Below are 23,201 nucleotides of genomic sequence, written 5' to 3'. Positions count from 1 at the left end.
TAAAAGGGGGATACTAGAGGAGACCATACACTGTGAAATCTGCCTGGAAACCCCTTCAAAGCATACTGTACCAGACATTCTTGCATTATTAATTTTATCCTTTATGGTAATTAAACCACCTTATTACACCTTCTATTCGACACAGCTTACATATTCAGTTTTCACCAACCACTGTATATTAATTTCTGGAAAATACCTGTGGGGTCAGAATGCTCACTAAAACCATTTTGAAATTCCTTGAGGGGTATAGTTTGCGAAATTCTACTGTAGGGGTACCCAAGGAGCTCTTCAAATACGACATGGCACAGGAAAACCATTTCAGTGAAATCTGGCCTCCTAAATCCATTTATCCCCTTCTTAGTCCATACAGCAGTTTGTGAGGTTCATTTTCTTCTGTTAACCTTTGTGAAAATGACAACTTTGGGCCTAAAGGTAGGTATTTTTTATTTTATTTTTTTATTCTCACAGCCAAGTGTTTGTAGATTCTATAAAGTGCCTGTTCGCTCAAATTGCTCACTGCAACCCTTGAAAAAATCCTTGAGGGCATAATTTCCAAAATGGAGTCACTTTTTGGGTATTTCCACTGTAGGAATACTTCAGGATCTCTTGAAAAACCATTCCTGCAAAATTTAACTTCCAAAAACCATATGCGCTCCGTGTTGTATTATTTAAAAAATGGCTAACAAATTGTGGGGTGACCTAATCTCACCAGCTTGTCTGAGTAAGAGAATGGCACACACACAGCTGATAATGTCCCTCCTAGCCTTTTTAAAAGTTGGTTTCTATGATATTCAAGTGTGGCAATAATGTATAAAACAAATGTATGCCCTTGGTAGGGAAATCATTAAGGGGATTGTCCGGGATCATAATCGTTTTAGTAATGACCTTTACACGTAAGGTCCCCCTGAAGGTTTCTAGGTCTTTTTTTCCCTTCTCCAGTGCTCCTACCGGTCCCTGACACTGCAGTAGTTATTGTTTACATCGCAGCTCTCCCTCAATGTTGCTTCCTGCCACACTGCCTTATGGGTCCCACAAGGCAGTGCCATTCTGCAGATTAACGTCTCATCCCCTATCACTCCCTCTCATCAGTATTCTGCCTCCTGCCATTCCTCCCCTTTTTAGTAATGCCCCTAAAACTGTCCTTGTCAATGCCTACAGGCACAAAGCCTCCCTGCTTATTTATTTATTTATATATATATATATATATATATATATATATATATAGATGCTCTCTGGTGACGTCACTGGCATTCCCTAGTGCTGCCAGTTCATGCCTCTAAAATGGACCTCTGTGCCGGTGACATCACCAGGCTCTTTGCTAAGCGGTAGACAAGGCTTAGCAGACCAGTAAGGAGCCTGCTACGTTACCAGCTATAAGAAAAAAAAAAAAAAAAAAAAAAAAGCACACTTCGGGTCTGAAATTCCATCCTGAGGAATGGGTACCTCTCAAGAAAGAAAGGTACAACCACCCTATATGTTGGTTGTTAATGGAAATCAGACTATTAACCCAAAGTCACTGGAACCGGACAACTCCTTTAAGATATATAATTGCCAAACACCACCTGTTGCATTTGAAAGTGGCTTGCAACCTACAAAAGATTTTAGACTTCTGCTATATACTTTGGGGTGATATTGCCGTTTGCTGCTTTGTCTCGTTCTCACAACCAAAAATGACCGCCTTAAGTACAATCAGGAAATCCTTGGTGTAGTGTGCGTCGATGTGTGCACAATTCCTCCAAAATTACGCCACAGAGACGTTCTCAAGTAGGATCCAATAATGTGCCTGCTTCCAACAGCTAGGCATGGTTTATTTATACCAGAAGATGGAAGGCGGTCTTACATGAGCGGATGAAGAAACCTTTGTTTGACGTTCCCCATCCCTCCCGCCTCAGCTGGCGCCATGACACTGGTTTCCTGCATTAATACCAGACCGGGCACAAATCGGCTACAGGGACGACCAGACCATCATACAAAAGTTTCTGCACAATGCGAACGAATCTGTGCATCTCCATAGGATAGATGGCGAACACTTTTTCCACAACAGTTCCCCCGCCTTTTCACCATATGTTGTCATTTCAGCGGCTCCCTAACACTACAATAACTCAAACCAGACCTCTAAAGGGAATAAACATGTAAAGGGCAACATGCTACACTACAGTTGAACTAACAAGAAGAACCTGGCCTAGCATTCTTGGGCCTCTTCGGTTGCTTGACCGCGATGTCCGGCAAGGGTGGTGACAGAGAAAAGTCTCTAAAGTGTCTCTAATAAAGAAATGTCTTCAAAAGGAAGGGTGATTATCCATGACGGTTCCTTAAAATGTGGTGGTTCTTCTTGGGTAGGTCCTCCTGGAGTAAGAATCCGGTTGCTCCGGGCGATGGTTCTCTGCGATCATAACGTGGTCCTCTGAATGGCTCCTCGCGACTCGATTCATGAATCAGTAGGTCATTCTCACCTCCACATAGAAAACAAATAGAAAGCACAGCACTAACAGGACATAGACTCCTATTTCCTTAAGCCACAATCATATAGAAAACAACATATCACCGAAGCCCCCCAGACTTTTAAAGGCGTTCCAACCTTCATCTGCAATCACACATACTTGCCCTTGTAACACCTTAAAGGGACACTGACAGGCACAATTAGCATATTTAGTTATATATATGGCAGTACAGGTCTTATAAAGTCTATTAAAATAATCTAAGTGTCCCCCCTGTCCACCTTATAAATAGGGAAATATAAAGTTTTATAACCTGCTTGTCCGGTCACCAATCTGCCCGAGGGGCGGCGTTTCATCTGAAAATGCACCCAGCCAGCCGCTCCCAACTGCCGTTCTGAAGCCCCGCCCAGCTCATCAATATTCACTTCGCTGCTACAACTCTCTCCACGGTCACGATCCTGCGCATGGGCACCTATCATTTAACCCTTTTTGAGATGTGAGTGAGCAGCGCTCTGAAGCGCTGCTATGAACAGTGCCTGGCGCATGCGCATGAGGCAGAGGCTGCAGCGGCCTTGGGGACACAGGCAGGGTGTGTACGCAGGCGCGATCGTGACCGTGGAGAGTTGTAGCCGCCGCCCAGCGAAGTGAATATTGATGAGCTGGACGGGGCTTCAGAACGGCAGTTAAAGCGGCTGGCTGGGCGCATTTTTAGATGAAACGCCGCCCCTTGGGCAGATTGGTGACCGGACAAGCAGGTTATAAAACTTTATATTTCCCTATTTATAAGGTGGACAGGGGGGACACTTAGATGATTTTAATAGACTTTATAAGACCTGTACTGCCATATATATAACTAAATATGCTAATTGGGCCTGTCAGTGTCCCTTCAACTCTATCTAGATGGGCCTGAACCTTGTCACCAGTATCTTCCACCTACAGTAGATGCAGCAATCCTCCCTGATGAATTTACAGAAACCCCCCTTTTCAGCTAAAAGATAGTTGAGAGCCATCTTCTCCTGGAGGAGAAGAGTTTTTAACTGTTGCTGTTCGGAGGAGACTTCTCTCATGGCTTCGACTGTCTCGTTGAACATCTCATCCACTATGGTAGAAAATTTGTTCAGCCGCTTAACCACCTCAGCCCCCCTAGCTTAAACACCCTTAATGACCAGACCACTTTTTACAAATCTGCACTACACTACTTTTACTGTTTATTGCTCGGTCATACAACTTACCACCTAAATTAATTTAACCTCCTTTTTTTCTTACTAATAGAGCTTTCATTTGGTGGTATTTCATTGCTGCTGACATTTTTTATTTTTTAGTTATCAATCGAAATTTAACAAAATTACATTTTTCACTTTCACAAATTAGCGGAAAATTGTAAAATTTTCCTTACAAAGTCTCATATTCCACTAACTTGTGACAAAATATAAAAACTTCCATGAACTCACTATGCCCATCATGAAATACCTTGGGGTGTCTTCTTTCCAAAATGGGGTCACTTGTGGGGTAGTTATACTGCCCTGGCATTTTAGGGGCCCAAATGCGTGCAAAGTAGTTTGAAATCAAAATCTGTAAAAAATGGCCTGTGAAATCCTAAAGGTGCTCTTTGGAATGTGGGCCCCTTTACCCACCTAGGCTGCAAAAAAGTGTCACACATGTGGTATCGCCTTCCTCAGGAGAAGTTGGGGAATGTGTTTTGGGGTGTCATATTACATATACCCATGCTGGGTGAGATAAATATCTCGGTCAAATTAAATAAATAATCCATAAAATTATAAAAGGTAAAATGGTTAAAACTAATGAGAAAGAATACAAAATTATATCAAGTTCGATATAATTCGGACCTCAAAATTCGTGTATCTCTCAATATACCTGACTCCATTTTGTATATATTGTAATTTTGTATTCTTTCTCATTCGTTTTAACCATTTTAACTTTTATAATTTTATGGATTATGTATTTAATATTTAATAAAGTAGAGCTTATGGATAGCCCATTGATCAAGAGTAATACTAAATGAATGTGTCCGCAGAATAGATGCTATTATCTTATATTGGAGATCGAGAAAAATAGGTATAACTCTTACAGGCAATCTTTAATAAGAATTCTGTTCATACGAAATATATAGAATGCAATAATAAATATATACAGAAAAAAACGCATGTATATAAAAAAGCGCATGAAAAAAACGCATAGGAAAAACGCATGTGATTTTTCTTCTGAAGCGAATCCAGTATTCCATGATTTGGTGCTCAACAGGGATATAAAAGGCGGAGGCAGACAGGTGATGCTGTACCACTGACGAAGGGAAGCAGAGTTCCCAAAACGCGTCTGGGCTGCACACCTGTGAGAGAAGCACCTCCACACCTTCATGCATGGCCATGCAAACAATATTCAAATAGAAGAACTTTTGGACAAATAGGACGCAGAGTTGTTTGCTGTATATCCTCGGCTCTTCACTGACCGGACACAGATCACGCCTCAAATCCCGCTAGATTTTGGGTAAGAGGATTATCGGAAGTAGGAGCGAGACGCCGGCAGTGCCTTGCGCCGCTCGCCTTCACCCTGCATCGCCCTCAAACTTACATGTCCTCATAGAGGCTTATGGGACACAAACCAACAGGAAGGTAAGAAGGCTTTACCTGTAAAACTTTGTGAGGGGCAGGAGAAAAATCAATAGAAGCAATCCTATTACGCATACTCTGCCAAACGCTATTGTGGAGTGGAATAGCATACGAGCGGGAGTATAGCGGGACAGAATTGTACTGCACTATCTGCAGTTAATAAAAGCACTGGACTAGTGTGCAGTAATTAAGAGTTTTTAACATCAATCTCCATGGGTCTATATATCATTGGACACTAAAAGTTCAACCACTGCACAGCAATCGACAAAGGTGCAGATATATACATACAGCACTGTGTTGTGGATACAGGGAATCCTCCCATTCAAGAATTTTGTGGACATTTATTATAATTGATTTGATTATATCATATTTTATTTGTATTTTAAAAAATTCCAGACTGCAAAGGTCCCGTCTTTGGGGATTGTCCACTCTGAACCTACAGTCCCTTGGTGCCAATCATTGAGGGGCTTAACAACTCCTTCTCCATAGATGGATTTCTTGTACTGCTTGACTGTCCTATACTCAGAAGTGGTACCCTTCTGTTCCCTAGATTTCCCTACACCATTTCTCGAGCCTTCTAAAAGTAGGTGTGCCCACCTACAGTGTCCTGCGAAACACACCTGGACGGCTGCTACTCCCCTTCGTTTGCCTCCGAGTTGCCCTAGGATTTCTGGCACTGATACACGGACCCCTTTCACCCTAGTTAGACCTCGGGAAAAGGAGTAGCAGCGTGAGGAAAAGGGCTATCGCCGACGCACAGCGGCCCTCAGAGTCTCCTAATGAGATATGCCAGCCTAGGTTTGGGCTCTGAAAGTGACCTGACCACAGGATAGGGCTTCTAATTGACCTAGAGTGGAATGTGCGCACAGTAAACTCACAGTACTCTTGTGGAAAAAGGGGCGCAGAGAGAACACACAGTACCTTCTGTGGGGACGGGTACAGACAGAGAACACACAGTACCTTCTGTGGGGACTTGGGGCGCATAGGAAACACACAAGTACTCCCGTGGGGGAAGGATCAACAGAGAACACACAGTACCAGCTGTTTGAAAAGGGGGTCATCACAGAGAACACACAGTACCTCTGTGGGGACAAGAGGCGCACAGGAAACAAACAGTACTCATGTGGGGAAAGGGGTTACTCACATAGCTATTGGTATGCCCGGGTGATATAGAACACCTTTTCTCCTTAAAAAAAAAAAGCTCATCAACTCACTTTCCTTTGCCGATATGAGTCTATATAGTCAAGCTGAACAGCACACAAAGCCCTTTTTGCAGTTTCTGATTAAAAACCTCTCGCTCAGCAGCAACCCTTGAATGCAGACAGTAGTTCCCACACAATATCACGAGACTCCCAGTAACTAAAGAAAGGTCTCCCAACCAAATCTCCAGAGAAGAGAGAGGGAAAGAGCGAGAGAGAGAGAAAGCAAGATAAAAATATGTTCCGGAACAGTTTTTAACAATATAACAGTTTGGGCACAACTAAACTAATCACAGACATAACAAACCCCCTGTTTAGATACTGATGGCAATATCTGCCTGCTGTGGTGTTAAACTTTAACCACCCGACCTTACACACAAAGCCCTCTGTTCGATCTCTCACCAGAGATCCTTTGTCCCATCAGGGCACTGAACAGCCCTTTACAGTTGAGAAACCCCCACAGCAGTTATGCAAATATGCAACAACAAGTATCTGGGCAGCTATTATTGGAAAAACATCAACCACCTTCATCAAAAGGTTCTTTCAGTAGATTTATTCCTGATATCAGCAGATTGGAGTACACAGATTTCAATTCACAAAGAGCAAAACTTTCTCAAAAATCAGAGTAAGGAAAAGGATTTTTTTACCTTATGCCGACCTTTTTTTGCTTTTTGAAAATTAAGCTGCGTCTCCCTAACTGTGCTCGCCAACTGATATCGCCGTGTGCTCATTTGTCTCGTTCTCACAACCGAAAACGACCGCCAGAAGTACAATCGGGAACTCCTTGGTGTAGTGTGCGTCGATGTGTGCGAAATTTCTCCAAAATAACGTCAGAGACGTTCTCAAGTAGGATCCAATAATGTGCCTGCTTCCAACAGCTAGGCAATGTTTATTTATACCAGAAGATGGAAGGCGGTCTTACAATCATGACCAATGGGGAGACAGGTGATTGGCTGGAAGGCAGTCTTACAATCATGACCAATGGGGAGACTATGGTATGAATTGATTGGCTGGCTAAGATGTGAATGAAGTTCGCGCATTTGCACACTTTTTTGCGCCCTTTTCGTTGCCGCGCTAATCCTCGCGGATGAAGAAACCTTTGTTCAACGGTCCCCATCCCTCCTGCCTCAGTCGGCGCCATGACACTGGTATCCTGCAGTAATACCTGGCCGGGCACAAATCGGCTACAGGTCGCGACAACCAGACCATCGTGTGAAGGTTTTTGTACGAGGCAAACTAATCTACGCCTCTCCATAGGATAGATGGCGACCATACGGCGAACAATAATTTTTCCACAACAGGGGGTTATTTATTATCTATAAATACACCTATATTATGCGTATTTCTTGCGCTGCAATCTGTGACTTTTCCCCTCCAAAGAAGTGGGCGGGGAAGGGGACAGGCCGAAAGGCTTGTTTTAGGCGTAGAAAATGGTCTGAATGTAAGCCAGCTGGGAAGCTGGCTTACATTTAGACTGGTGCTGGATGCTCCGAAGTTATGTAGAGGCCGGCATATCTTCAGCGGATCCACCACCAGATATAGGGGTTGTTAAGACTGGCATCAAAAATGACGGTCTTAGGATGCGTAGCCTACACAGAGATGGGCCTCATTCACACGGCCGTTGTTTGGGTCCGCATCCGAGCCGCCATTTTTGCCACAATGGGGCCACAAAAGATGTGGACAGCGCTCCGTGTGCTGTCCGCGTCTGTTGCTCCGTTCCGTAGCCCTGCAAAAAAAAAAAAAAATAACGTTTTGTCCGTTTTGCGGACAAGAATAGGCATTTCTACAATGGGCCGCCCATTCTGCAAATTGCGGATTGCACACAGGCGGCTTCCGTTTTTTGTGGATCCGCGGTTTGCGGACCGCAAAAAAACTGAACGGTCGTGTGCATGGGGCCATAATGTATAATGGAAAGACTTGGACACTTGTTCTGGGTCTTTGAAGCACACCTGGTCTTGGCTCACAATCGCTGATGGAGATCACTTCCCCGGCACTGACTGTGTGAATGAGGCCTTATATTTTTTTTTCCCATTTTTTTACCCATTCACTTCAATGGGGCCGCAAAGGATGCGGACAGCACACCTATGTCCGTTCTGTGGCACCCACAAAAAGCTAGAACATGTCCTATCCTTGTCCGTTTTACGGACGGGGATAGAACTGTTCTATAGAGGCCAGGACGTTCTGTCACCTAAAATGCAGAATGCACACGGCCGGTATCTGCGTTTTGTGGGTACAGCAATTTGCGGACCGCAGAACAGGCTATGGTTGTGTGCATGAGCTCCTATTCCTTTGCAATGCAAAAAATCTGTATGTAGCATGTGAATTTTGCAGAACAGAATTTCCACCCTGGGTGGACATAACCTTTGAAACCCATAGCATGCCTATTATGTTGCAGACATTTGCAGATATTTACAGCAGATTTTGGCCCCTGCTGTAAAAATGTACAGCAGAATCCATCAGGATTTGCTGTAGAGATGTCCTGTCACGCCTGGACACATTCTTATTATTTCATACCAAATTTCCATTGGAGGGTGTGGCAAAGCTTTTTTTTCTCTATCATTTGAAACTGATCTGTTAATAAAACATGCTAAACGATGAAAAAAATAAAATAAAAAAATGACGGTCTTAATAAATGACCCCCTTTGTTTGTAAAAGAAAGAAACCCTGTAAGTGTAAATGCTAATTTCTCTGTGAACTATGCTGGACCACAACAGTGCTTACTATCTATTTTCCTATTCCAAAACATTTATTTATTTATCAGCCTTCATTGTTTTTACTTTTTAGAAAATGAACATAATGCTCAAAGTGAACATCTTGCACAAAATGAACTGAAGCAGGAAAAACTGGTGTTACGAAACATGTACATTGCCATAGGTATTAAAAGGAAGGTATGTTTATACTAATACTTGTTTTATGTAAAAAATAAAAATAAAAAAATAATGTAGGTTGTTCATTTTTGCTCTGCAGGGATACAGTTGCGTGCATCTAACCATAGTAGTTCAACACCCCCCTCCCCTAACTTTTTTCAGTTGTGTCTAGGGCTGCAACGATTAATCGATGTAATCGATTATATTCGATAACTGGATTCGTTGTCGACGAATCCAGTTATCGAATAATCGCCGATTCGTTGCTATGCGGGCGGGCGGTCGCTGCATCTTTATTTTACCTTTTTACAATGACGCTCCTGTAACAGCCAGGCAGAGCGGACGGCGGCGTAACGTCACTCACTCACGTGACACGCCTGCTCCGCCTCCTTCATTCATGAAGTGGGCGGAGCAGGTGCGTCACGTGAGTGAGTGACGTTACGCCGCCGTCCGCTCTGCCTGGCTGTTACAGGAGCGTCATTGTAAAAAGGTAAAATAAAGATGCAGTGATTAGTCAGACTTATAAGCGTTGGGGCCGGGGCTGTTATGGGGAGGGGGGAGGATCTGTCTATGGCACTGCTATGGGGAGGGGGGTCTGTGTATAGCACTGCTATGGGGAGGGGGGTCTGTGTATAGCACTGCTATGGGGAGGAGGGGGGGGGGTCTGTGTATGGCACTGCTATAGGAAGGGGGATCTGTGCACTGTTATGAGGAAAGGGATCTGTGCACTGTTATGCCCATAACAGTGCACATATCCCCCTCTCCATAACAGCGCCATCCACAGTTCCCCCTCTCCATAACAGAGCCACCCACAGATCCTCCTCTCCATAACAGCGCCATCCACAGTTCCCCCTCTCCATAACAGCGCCACCCACAGATCCCCCTCTCCATAACAGCGCCATCCACAGTTCCCCCTCTCCATAACAGCGCCACCCACAGATCTCCCTCAGATCTTGTAGAGTCAGTCAGAATTGAGAAAGCTTGTTGGAAGAACGAGTGAAACGTTTTCAAGAAAATTACATTAAGTCTAGTTGCCTTGATTTATTCTTTACAGATATAGTAAGCATAAGAATTCCCCTCTAATCATTGCCACAGGTGTGGCATTCCTGTAGGCAGGAAACAACTATATACAGTAGATTTATGTATTCTGTGGTGTTGTAATAAGCATTGTCAGGACCATGATAAAAATTATTTCTGCCCCATACAACCAGTAAGACTGAGAAGGAAGTCAAGAGGGAGATAAGAGTTGGGATGAGACAAAATAGCGGCTTTGTTGGTTATAGACACAAGCCCCACCACTCTTTTTTAATGGTAAGGCTACTTTCACACTTGCATTTTGCCTTTCTGTTTGTGAGATCCGTCGTGGGCTCTCACAAGCGGTTCAAAACGGATCAGTTTTGCCCTAATGTATTCTGAATGGAAAAGGATCCGCTCAGAATTCATCAGTTTGCCTCCGATTAGTCTCCATTCCGCTCTGGAGGCCGACACCAAAACGCTGCCTGCAGCGTTTTGCTGTTCACTTGACGAAACCGAGCCAAACTTTGTTGGGATAATAAGGGAAAGCAGCAGCAGAGTAATCCATTTGGTCTGGAAGAAAGTCAAACTAATATTAGGGATCACACACACTCTAAATTTTGCTACTTTATGGCAGAATATTAATCTTAGGGAATTTATGTTGATTGAAGATGTTAGGTTTTGGGAAAAGCTGGGTATCACTCGGTTCTCGCATATAGTTTCCTCTGGGAACATAAAAAGGGTGGAGGAATTATGTGGGGAAAAAAGTTGGTTCACAATTTAAAGGGAACCTGTCACCTGTATTTTGGGTATAGAGCTAAGGACATGGGTTGCAAGATGGCCGTTAGCACATCTGCAATACCCAGTCCCCATAGCTCTGTGTGCTTTTATTGTGGGGGAAAAAAAAAAAAGATTTGATACATATGCAAATTAACCTGAGATGAGTCCTGTCCCTGAGATAAGTCAGGGGCAGGAGCAGGACTCATCTCACGTTGATTTGCATATCTGCAAAAAAAAAAAAAAAAAAAAGGAACGGACACGGAAACAAAATGCGTTCGTGTGCATGTAGCCTAATTGGGAGATTATATACAAGAATATTAAACATGCTTCTTTATCCACCTACCATACGTTAATTCAGTTTAACATTATACATAGTTTATACTATCATGCTCTCTAATATATATAAAAAAATCGTCTCACAGGTGCCCGAAGTGTAAAAGTGATCAAGCAGATTTTTTGCATATGATTTGGTCTTGTCCTATTATCCAGTCTTTCTGGAGTAAGGTTTTTGATTAAATAGATAGTAGGACCCCTTCAAAACTTTTAAGCGGTATTGCTTCTGCTGTACTGGGCACCTTCCCTTCCCCTCTTGACATTTGTGGGAGAGAAGATACTTCCTGTCTGAAAACATTGCTATTAGCCAGAGTAATAATTGTTAGATATTGGGGCTCTAATAAACAACCTGATATTAAAAAGTGGAAACATCTAATAAGAATGATCAAGAATTATGACAGATTTGCTATCTATCATTGAATTCAGGGGATGACTGTGTGATTTAAAAGCACTACCGAAAGCCCTGTTGAGGGAAATACATAATTGTTCCGTGGCTTCCGAGACAATAGGGGGAATGTGGGCTGGAGGTGGGGTTTTAACGAAGGTGTGGCTATATATCGACAACAATAATGTTTCGGATTTGACTGCTTGTACTATATACAATTTAAAAAAAAAAACACTTTCGGTTTTGCTCCCATTTTGCATGAGCTGAACTCAAAGATATGAAACATTTTCTACATACACAAAAGACCCATTACTCTCAAATATTGTTCACAAATAAGTCTAAATCTGTGTTAGTGAGCATTTCTCCTTTGCCAAGATAATCCATCCCACCTCACAGGTGTGTCATATGAAGGTGCTGATTAGACAGCATGAATATTGCACAGGTATGCCTTGGACTGCCCACAATAAAATGCCACCCTGAAATGTGCACAGTTTTGCCTTACACGGGGGAGTCAGAAAACCAGTCAGTATCTGGTGTGGCCATCATTTGCCTCACGCAGTGCAACACATCTCCGTCGCATAGAGTTGATCAGGTTGTTGATTGTGGCCTGTGGAATGTTGGTCCACTCTTCTTCAATAGCTGTGCAAAGTTGCAGAATATTGGCAGGAACTGGAACACGCTGTCGTATACGCCGATCCAGAGCATCCCAAACATGCCTAATGGGTGACATGTCCGGTGAGTATGCTGGCCATGCAAGAACTGGGATGTTTTTCAGCTTCCAGGTATTGTGTACAGATCCTTGCAATATGGGACTGTGCATTATCATGCTGCAACAGGAAGTGATGGTTGTGGATGAATGGCACCACAATGGGCCTCAGGATCTTGTCACGGTATCTCTGTGCATTCAAAATGCCATCAATAAAATGCACCTGTTTTCGTTGTCCATAACATAAGCCTGCCCATACCATAGCCCATACCATTGGCCACTCGATCCACAACGTTGACGTCAGCAAGCCGTTCACCCACACAACGCCACACATGCTGTCTGCCATCTGCCCTGAACAGTGAAAACTGGGACTCATCCGTGAACAGAACACCTCTCCAACGTGCCAGACACCATCTAATGTGAGGATTTTCCCACTCAAGTCGGTAACGACGACGAACTGCAGTCAGGTCCAGACCCTGATGAGGACGACGAGCATGCAGATGAGGTCTCCTGAGACGGTTTCTGACAGTTTGGTTATGCAAACCGATTGTTGCTGCAGCTGTCCGGGTGGCTGGTCTCAGACGATCATGGAGGTCAACATGCTGGATGTGGAGATCCTGGGCTGATGTGGTTACACGTGGTCTGTGGTTGTGTGGCCGCTTGAATATACTGCCAAATTCTCTGAAACGCTTTGGAAGCGCCTTTTGAAGCGACTTCTGGTAGAGAAATGAACTTTCATTGCACAGGCAACAGCTCTGGTAGACATTCCTGCAGTCAGCATGCCAATTGTGCTGTGTGATCAAACTGCACATTTCAGAGTGTTTTTTTTTATTTATTGTGGGCAGTCTAAGGCACACCTGTGCAATATTCATGCTGTCTAATCAGCACCTTGATATGCCACACCTGTGAGGTGGGATGGATTATCTCCGCAAAGGAGAAGTGCTCACTAACACAAATTTTGACAGATTTGTGAACAATATTTGAGAGTAATGGGTCTTGTGTATGCAGAAAATGTTTCAGATCTTTGAGTTCACCTCATGCAAAATGGGAGCAAAACCGAAAGTGTTACGTTTATATTTTTGTTCAGTGTATATTAATGCACAGTCTGGCTGTTGTTGATTTTATTGTTTGTTTTTCAAATGTACTTTGTAAAGATAAAAAAATTACATTAAAATAAAAAAAGGGGAAACAGTAAATGGTTTGGGCTCTTTAGTGGCAAGAGCTCAGTGGAATTTTGAGAGGGCAGTGAGAGCACAAAGTACCGTATTTTTCACCCCATAAGAGGCACCTAGGAAAATAAGAAAAAAAAGTTTTAACCAAAAGGTGTGCTTTTGGTGGGTTTTGAACTAATGGTGGTCTGTGCATGACACTACTATGGGGGGGATCTGTTGGTGGCACTGTTATGGGGGGGATCTGTGGATGGCACTGTTATGGGGGGGTGATCTGTGGATGGCATTTTTATGGGGGGTGGATCTGTGGATGGCACTGCTATATATGTGACACCCACAGATCCCCCACCCCATAACAGTTCCATCCACAAATACCCCACCCCATAATAGTGGCATCCACAGATGCCCTAATATACTGGAGCTAAACCTGTGGGAGGGGCCGGTGGCATGCAAATGCTGCAGGGCCGGTGCGGTCACTGTACTCCGGCCCCCGCCACTCACTCACTGCTTTATTGCCTAAACCTTTTATAATAACTTTAATTGAAGTTCCGATCCCCAGCCCCATCTGTACTACTTACTAAATATCCTGTAGCAGGCAGAGCAGGGCGGGCGGCCGACCGTAACTCACTGATGGCATGTGCTTGCGCCACCTACTTTATGAATGAAGTAATGAGAACAGAGAGGAATATAAGGGAGGGACTGTGGCCACTGCGCCACCAATTAATATAGTTAATGCTTGAATACAAACGTAGCCTGCGTGTGCTGGCTCCCATACCCGGCCCCCGGCCTCTGTCGCTGCAATCCGCTGCAATTAACCCCTCAGGTCCTAATGGGTTAGTTGCGGCGGAACGCATTGTGCAATCATAGAGGCAGGGTTTGGGATATGGCCGGCACATGCAGGCTACGTTTGTATTCAAATGTTAATGTTGTGGGACCGCGCTGCTCCTCATTCACACAGAGCGTTTTTCCACCAATGCAGGTATTCACTTTATCTGGCCCAAGACAGACACCCTTCAATTGGATCGCAGTGTACTTCTACACAGATTGAAACTCAGCATATCTATGCTGGATCTGTGCTGGATCGTCGTAGGCTCCTCTGCAAGATGCCATAAACCACACAATTGTGAGAGTACCTCCGGCACAGTTAAAATATTCTGCTTTATTATACTCACAGAAATAAAATGATTTCAGCATATCAATACAGCAATAGTCTTTCGCACAGCCCGACCCGGGTTTCCCATATAGCTTTGTCAGGGGCGAGAATCTACCACACCTAGGGTAGGCGGATATTTAACCCCCTTCCCCCATGTTGCACAGCTGATGATTACATTACCCATCCAATTGCAATAAAAAAAAAAGGGGTTTTCGAAAAATCCTCATATTACAAATAAAAACGCATTCTATTCCTATTCCAAAATCCACATGCAATATATCACAATTATAAAACTTTTTCATGCTGACTTCCCCCACTGGGACCTATACTACAAACACAGCTAGGTCGACCAATGACTGACTTCCAGGCACTTCATTCATAAAATCACACATCCATGTTGAACCCCTCCCCATGCTGGACAATCAATTACTCCACACTTTCACTGCTCCGGCGCACTACAATGCCAATATTTAAAGTGAATTCAAAGTAAACAGGGCTTGAGATCGAATTCAATGTTCATCCCTTTAGGTTGAAGGGTACTTAGTTTATATTAGGGATCGACCGATTATCGGATTTACCGATATTATCGGCCGATATTCAGGATTTTGAACGTTATCGGTATCTGCATTTATTTTGCCGATATTCCGATAACATCCTGGGAACACAGATCGCGCTGCTGACAGCGCTCTCCGTGTTCCCTCAGCAGCAGCACAGGGGAGAAGGAGCAGTGTCTCCTCCCCCTGTGCTGCTGCTGCCGCTCCAGCCAATGGGAGGACAGGGGACAAGAGGAGGGGAGGAGCTATGGCCACTGCGCCACCAATGAAGCTTAATATCACATTAATTCATATACAGGAGGCGGGAGCTGCAGAATCACATAGCCGGCTCCCGGCCTCTATGAGCTGTAGCTGCGATTTGCGGTAGTTAACTCCTCAGGTGCCGCGGATCGCAGCTACAGCTCATAGAGGTCGGGAGCCGGCTATGTGATCCTGCAGCCAGCTCCCGCCTCCTGTATATGAGTAAATTAGAGATTAAGCTTCATTGGTGGCGCAGTGCGCCCCCCCAAGCCCCCCAGTATCAGACATTGGTGGCGCAGTGCGCCCCCCTCCCCCCCAATATTAGGCATTGGTGGCGCAGTGCGCCTCCCCCCCAAGCCCCCCCCAGTATTAAGCATTGGTGGCGCAGTGCGCCCCCCCCCCCCAGTATTAAGCAGTGGTGCGCCCCCCCCCCCACTCCAGTCGCAGTGCGCCCCCCACAGGATTCCCTCTCCCCTGCTCCTCCGATCGGAGCCCCAGCAGTGTAATGCTGGGGCTCCGATCGGTTACCATGGCAGCCAGGACGCTATTGAAGCCCTGGCTGTCATGGTAAGCTCCATGCTGCTGTGTGCACAAAGCACAGAGCAGCAGGGACAGTGTGAGCTCCTATTCACCCTGATAGATCTCTATCAGGGTGAATAGGACAAGGGTTCTAGTCCCTAAGGGGGCTAAAAGTTAGTTTAAAAAAAATAAAAGTAATAAAAATAAAAACACCAAAATATTAAATATAAATGAAAAAGAAAGATTTACAAAAAAAATAAAAATAAACATTAATTTTCAGCAGATTTGTGGGAATTTTAATTTTTTTTAAAAAAAATGAAAATTCCCAGAATATCGGTATAAATTATCGGCTATCGGCCTGAAAGTTCACAAATTATCGGTATCGGCCCCCAAAAAATCAATATCGGTCGATCCCTAGTTTGTATATCCATTCGATCTCTCTTCTATTTATTTGCATAACTGGATCCCCACCTCGCCAATGAGGTTTAACTAATTCCACTCCTATGAATTTCAAACCCTTAGGATTCTTTACATGGTGCTCCTTAAAGTGCATAGAAACACTATGTATTAGACCTTTTTTGATATTCCGGATATGCTCCTGTATTCTAACTTCCAGTTTCCTGAGGGTTATTCCCACATACTGCAGACCACAGGGGCACTTCAGTGCGTATATCACCCCCTCATTCTTACAGGACAGATCCCCCTTCACTTTAAACTCTTGTCCACTTACTGTGGATTTCACTACCCCCACATGCTGCGTTCTTTCTTTCAAAATTAAATTTTTGCAGCCTATGCAAAAGCCACACGATTTGAATTTCTGCATGTCACTCTTTTTGGGGACAGTCGAAATTGCACTGTGTAGTAGACGTGTGTTTAGATCAGGAGCCTTCTTATATATGATCTCTGGCCTCCTAGGTATCTCTTTCCCCAGGATGGGGTCATTTTTCTTGCCCAATTTCTTTTGATCACATTTTTCAAAAACCGTACATTGGCATTATATTGTGTCATGAACATGAAGCGGATATCCCTATCTTTCTTATTCCTTTTTTCACATCCACCCTGCAAACTTCCAAATTATTTTGGCACTCTTCCAACTCCTCCTCCTCATTTCCTTATTCCACAAACCCTTCTTTAATCACTTTGCTCTGCTTTCTATAATCTTCTACTTTTGTACAGACGCGTGCTATTCTTTTAAACTGCCACTTTGGGATGTTATTTAGCCATACATCATGATGGCATCTGGTCCTGTCAATATATGCATTCACGTCTGTTTCTTTAAAGTAAGTTCTCGTGGTCAACTTTCCATTTTCCAAGGAAATACATAGGTCTAGGAAATTAACCTCCACATTGCTTATACTACTGGTAAAGTGCAAATTCCAGCTGTTCTCATTCAAATTTTGGATTATTGCTTCCAGCCCCCTTTTCGTCGATGAATCCCCTCCATACCCGCAATTCACCTCCCATAAATTTTATTTTCTAGTATCGGGTTGATGTTTTCCTCCTCTTATGCCCCCATAAAAATATTTGCGAAACTGGGGGTGAATTTGTGTAGTTAGACCTTTTTTGATATTCCGGATATGCTCCTGTATTCTAACTTCCAGTTTCCTGAGGGTTCTTCACATGTACTGGAGGCCACAGGGGCACTCCAGTACGTATATCACCCCCTCATTCATACAGTACAGACCCCCCCCCCTTTACTTAAAAGTCTTGTCCACTTCCATTTCACTACCCCCACCTGCTGCGCGCTGAGTTTTATCATTGCGATATATTGCATGTGGATTTTGGAATAGGAATAGAATGTGTTTTTATTTGTGTTTTATTTGTAATATGAGGATGTTTGGAGAACACCTTTTTTTGTTTGCAATTGGATGGGTAATGTAATCATCAGCTGTGCAACATGGGGGGAAGGGGGTTAAATATCCGCCTACCCTAGGTGTGGTAGATTCTCGCCCCTGACAAAGCTATATGTGAAACCCGAGTCGGGCTTTGTGAAAGACTATTGCTGTATTGATATGCTGAAAAATTATTTTATTTCTGTGAGTATAATAAAGCAGAATATTTTAACTGTGCCGGAGGTACTCTCACAATTGTGTGGTTTATGGCATCTTGCAGAGGAGCCTACGACGATCCAGCATAGATATGCTGAGTTTCAATCTGCGTAGAAGTACACTGCGATCCAATTGAAGGGTGTCTGTCTTGGGCCAGATAAAGTGAATACCTGCATTCGTGGAAAAACGCTCTGTGTGAATGAGGAGCAGTGCGGTTTCACAATTTAAAATTGTGAGGAACCCACTTCATCCCAGGAGACCAGCAGCACAAGTACCATTGAAACCTAGTGACTCATTTAATCTTATTTATTATGTTTGTATTCAAGCATAAACTATATTCATTGGTGGCGCAGTGGCCACAGTCCCCCTCCCTTCTTACCCCCCTCTTCTCAGTATTATATTAATTGCGGTCCCTGCCCACCTACCCACCCCCTCAGTATTAAATCATTAGTGGAAGTGGCCCCAGGGTCCCCCCCTTTACTCATTAGAGGCGCAGTGGTAGCTTCTGATCGGAGCCCCATCAGTGTAATCTTGAGGCTCCGATCGGTTACCATTGCAGCCAGGACACTACTGAAGCCCTGGCTGCTGTGTGCAGGGCAGCAGGGACAGTGTGAAGTCCCATTCACCCTAATAGATTTCTATTAGAGTGAATAGGACAAGGGTTCTAGCCCCTAAGGGGCTATTAGTTAATAAATAATAAAAAAAAAAAGTTTAAACCCCCCCCCCCCCCAAAAAGAAATAATACTATATACACCTTACTATATGCACACAATTACTATATACACACAATTGGTTAAAAAAAAAAAAAAAAGTTTGGTAAGGACCTGATCTATAAAAAAAATTATGTTGGACTTCCGCCACCAGCAGCGCGTTGTGAGAGCTCCCGCACCGAGCACCCTAACATGCGATCTCCCCATCAGAGAGGGATTTAAATCCCCACCCCATTATAGCCGGCGCATACATAGCCACGGATGGAAAAATATTTGACTACCATATGGGCAAAAAGCAAAGCAAAAGTTACCAGAAAGACAGGGAAACCTGTGGCACAAGATCCAGCGCAAGACATGGCGGACGGGTGGTTCAGGTGTCCGTCTGCTGAGCCGAGCGGAGGACAAACTGTGCCAGACTGATGCATTCTGAGCGGATCCGCATCCACTCAGGATGCATTAGGGCTGGACGGATCCGTTCGGGGGCGCTTGTGAGAGCCTTCAAACGGAACTCACAAGCGGAGCCCCGAACGCAAGTGTGAAAGTAGCCTTACAAGACCTGAATACCCCCATCACTACTGAGGAAGTACAGGCAGTAATCAAAAATCTGAAAATGGGGAAGGCTCCTGGTCCGGACGGGTATACGGGCGAATTTTTTAGAATACTCAATAGTCAGATCTCGACCCTCCTTATATGGAAAATACATGGCTGATTTGGAGATGTCCCCTAACTCCAACACAGCATATATAACGGTACTTACCAAACCAGGAAAATACCCCACACAGCCATCATCCTATAGTCTAATATCACTTATAAATGTGGATACTAAGATACAATCTAAGATATTGGCCGATAGGTTGGCGAGAATACTGCCCAGATTGATTTCAAAACAGCAGGTGGGTTTTATCCAATGGAGGGCGATCGTATACAATATCAGGAAAGTCATGATGGTCCTAAACCATGTAAAAAATCATCCAAAACCTGTATGATCACCCAGCTTTACTAACTATAGATGCCGAAAAGGCTTTCAATAATGTCAGGTGGGGTTGGCTGGGTGGGGTGCTAGATATCAGGGGTTTATGGGGGCCTTTAGGACATATTTACATACCCTGTACAATAATCCTCATGCAAGAATTTACACACCAGGTTTTTTGTCCCCATTTTTTATTCTTCAGAAAGGCACGAGACAAGGATGTCCGTTGTCCCCACTATTATTTAACCTGGCTCTGTCTAAGAGCTTCACATTATCGGAGATAATTAGAGGTTGTAAAGGTGTGTAAGGAAGAGATCAAACATAGATTATTCGCAGACCAGATCTGCCCAAAGTATTTGAACTGTTGACATGTTTTGAGTCCTTGGTTGGCTTCAAAGTGAACCAAAGTAAAGTGTGAACTATTAGAAGTGCCTGGTACAGCGATCCCCTCCAAACACTGAGTGTCTTTTGGGCGACAGATCTAAGTAAAACGTCCATAAAATATCTAAGAATCTTAATAGGAAGGACACCAGCCACCATATATAACCTAATTTATCCCCCTATAATTTCAACAATAGTGAAGGATCTTAATAAATAGCACAACTTACCATTGTATTTGTTAGGCAGGTGCCATCTGGTATAAATAATGTCAGTATCAAAATTGTTGTACCCTCTTCAGACTATCCCGTAATTATTGAAGCACACGGATATATCTTTATTGGAGAAGGAATTCAGTAAATTCCTTTGGAGATCGAAACGGAGCAGGATATCTTTGTACAAGCTCAAATTACCTAAGGAAAAAGGGGGGGAGTAGCTTTTCCAGATATTAGATCGTACAACCTGGCTGATATATTCTGTCATTGTGTAGATTGGATACAGGGATCCAGTTTCTACTCCAACTACGAGCTGGAATCAGCCTTAGCGAAACCATGGGATTTAAATACACTACTACACACTCCCTTTAAGATGATTCCAGATAGGATTAAAAATCACCTGACGTTCATATACCATTATGACCTGGAAGATAGTAACTATGGTTGGCCATATCAGATATCTAAATACGTGTACCCCTTAAAGGCCATTGTAGCGGAGGGGGGGAACGCAGGCTAAACTAAAAATCCCAGCAGGTCACTCCCAACTAAAATCCATAGCAGACATATGGAAAGTAGAAGAAGAGAGATACTATACATTCCAGGAAGGTAAGAGCAAATTTAGCCTGGACGATGCATCCTTCCTATCTTTTTGCCAAATTAGATCAACTGCGAATGAATGAGTTTGATACTTTGATACCTTCATAACACATCAAGCAGATCTTGTCAAACATCTACACGAAGGTCGGAGACAAGCTCCTGAAGATAAGACTTTAAATTGTTCAAAGGTTGGAAAAATGAATTTAATGCTCAAATTACTGATATAATACTGAGAGGATGAAGAACAGTGAGGAGGGTAAACGTGAGTGAAAATTGGAGGGAAACCCAATTTAGGATCATACATAGGGCAATTTATAGATTCCGAAAAAATTGACACGCAGATAATGTCAAACTAACAGCATGCCCCAAATGTAAAACCGAAGACACTGATCTTTATCATGGTCTTTGGAGCTGTCAGGCCTCAATATTTCTGGAATGAGCTAAAAACTTGCCTAAAACGAAAAATCTCCATTGACCCAGCTACCACTGTGAATTGGTGCAAATAATAAATAAGATGAAAATAGCGCAAATTCCAAGGGCAATTAAGTCATTAGCGAGAGGTATGGGATTTGGGAAAGGTTAGGGCACTTCTGATGGGTGCTGGGGATGATTCTCTCCCTGTACCCGCCCTAGGTTAACCGTTTGCCCAGGGATGATCCCTGATGGTGGGATCACCCTGTCCCCGTACCTACCCTGTCTAACCCTGTACCTTGGGAATTTCACATATACAGTACAGACCAAAAGTTTGGACACACCTTCTCATTCAAAGAGTTTTCTTTATTTTCATGACTATGAAAATTGTAGATTCACACTGGAGGCATCAAAACTATGAATTAACACATGTGGAATTATATACATAACAAAAAATTGTGAAACAACTGAAAATGTCATATTCTAGGTTCTTCAAAGTAGCCACCTTTTTGCTTTGATTACTGATTTGCACACTCTTGGCATTGACAGCAGTTGGTAGTCCGGACATCATTGGGGCATATCACTAGTGACACCCCTCTTCACCAATAAGAGAGTCTCTGTGATTTATCCTACCCCAAGTATGGCCTGCCTTACGGTATCATCCAGGACATAGTATATATATATATATATTTTTATCTATTTATCCTGTTTCGATCTATGATGTTATTTATAATAATTATCCTCCTCTAACCGACCCCTTGATGAACCGTGGTGGGGAAATGCGTCAGGGTTAAAATCAACATCAATATATATGTGAAATTCCCAAGGTACAGGGTTGTACAGGGCCAGACAGGGTAGGTACGGGGATAGGGTGATCCCACCATCAGGGATCATCCCTGGGCAAAGGGTTATCCTAGGGCGGGTACAGGGAGAGAATCATCCCCAGCACCCGTAAGAAGTGCCCTAACCTTTCCCAAATCCCATACCTCTCGCTAATGACTTAATTGCCCTTGGAATTTGCACTATTTTCATCTTATTTATTATTTGCACCAATTCACGGTGGTAGCTGGGCGATATCCTGTCCTGATTTTTTTCGGTCACCCAGTTATCATAGGGTGATATATATATTTTGCTTTTTAATTGAAGTAATAAAAGCTACATTTTAAAAAGGGTCCAATCTCTAGGCTAACATTTTTTTGTTACCTTGCTTCATAAAAATTATATATATACAGGGTGCGTAGCTATAGGGGAAGCGGCTGCTTTGGTGCCCTGACCCATTAGGGGCCCATCCAGGAGGAGGAGGACTAAAAGATTTTGTCAGGGCCCCCTCAACAGTATTACACAATGAAATGATATACAGTGACAGTATAGACAGTGTAGGAAACGGATTGAACAGCCTGGTCTGAGAGAGCGATCTTTACTAGCCACAGGAATGGGGGTGGCATGAAAAGAAGGGGTTGTGAATAAATTACTGGGGGAGGGGGGGGGGACCACTTAAAAATTTGCTGTTGGGCCCAGTCATTTCTAGCTACACCATTGTGTGTGTGCGCATAGATATATATATATATATATATATATATATATATATATATATCAGACACACACACTGTGGGGGGTTAGCTCTTCTCCAGGGGTCATTCTCACAGGTTACTTCACCAGACACTGATATACCGTAATGTCCAAACAGTGAATTTATTGTGCAACACCAGCAACAACAAAATAATAAACACTTGCCTGGCTAGGCTCTAACTAACACAGTTTCCTGACTCACCTAAGTTACAGTTCACACCCTGTGAACTCATGCGGCTTTGTCAGCCAATGTCCCACAGCCTCCTGGCTGTACAGAGCACAGTATGCCCACTGTCTCTAGTACACCATTTCTTGTGGGGGA

At 43.6% G+C, this 23,201-nt stretch overlaps 1 protein-coding gene and 1 long non-coding RNA gene across 3 annotated transcripts in view; one reads left to right on the top strand and one right to left on the bottom strand.

Moving 5' to 3' along the window:
* Positions 1 to 23,201, top strand: part of STAT1 (signal transducer and activator of transcription 1) — a 1,065,817-nt gene that overhangs the window by 317,587 nt on the left and 725,029 nt on the right. For both annotated transcript variants that reach the window (XM_044304320.1, XM_044304319.1), the window contains exon 7: positions 9,049 to 9,152. In XM_044304320.1, the coding sequence (XP_044160255.1) occupies positions 9,049 to 9,152 (104 nt within the window). The remainder of the gene's footprint in view (positions 1 to 9,048; positions 9,153 to 23,201) is intronic.
* LOC122945286 overlaps positions 1,796 to 23,201 on the bottom strand; it is a 110,999-nt gene continuing 89,593 nt past the window's right edge. Inside the window, exon 3 of the long non-coding RNA XR_006391110.1 lies at positions 1,796 to 2,453. This is a non-coding gene — a long non-coding RNA (uncharacterized LOC122945286). The remainder of the gene's footprint in view (positions 2,454 to 23,201) is intronic.

This window comes from Bufo gargarizans, chromosome 8 (assembly GCF_014858855.1).
Source record: "Bufo gargarizans isolate SCDJY-AF-19 chromosome 8, ASM1485885v1, whole genome shotgun sequence".
Lineage (NCBI taxonomy): Eukaryota > Metazoa > Chordata > Amphibia > Anura > Bufonidae > Bufo > Bufo gargarizans.
Note: the sequence above shows the minus strand (reverse complement) of the source record. Positions and strands in the feature narration are given on the sequence as shown.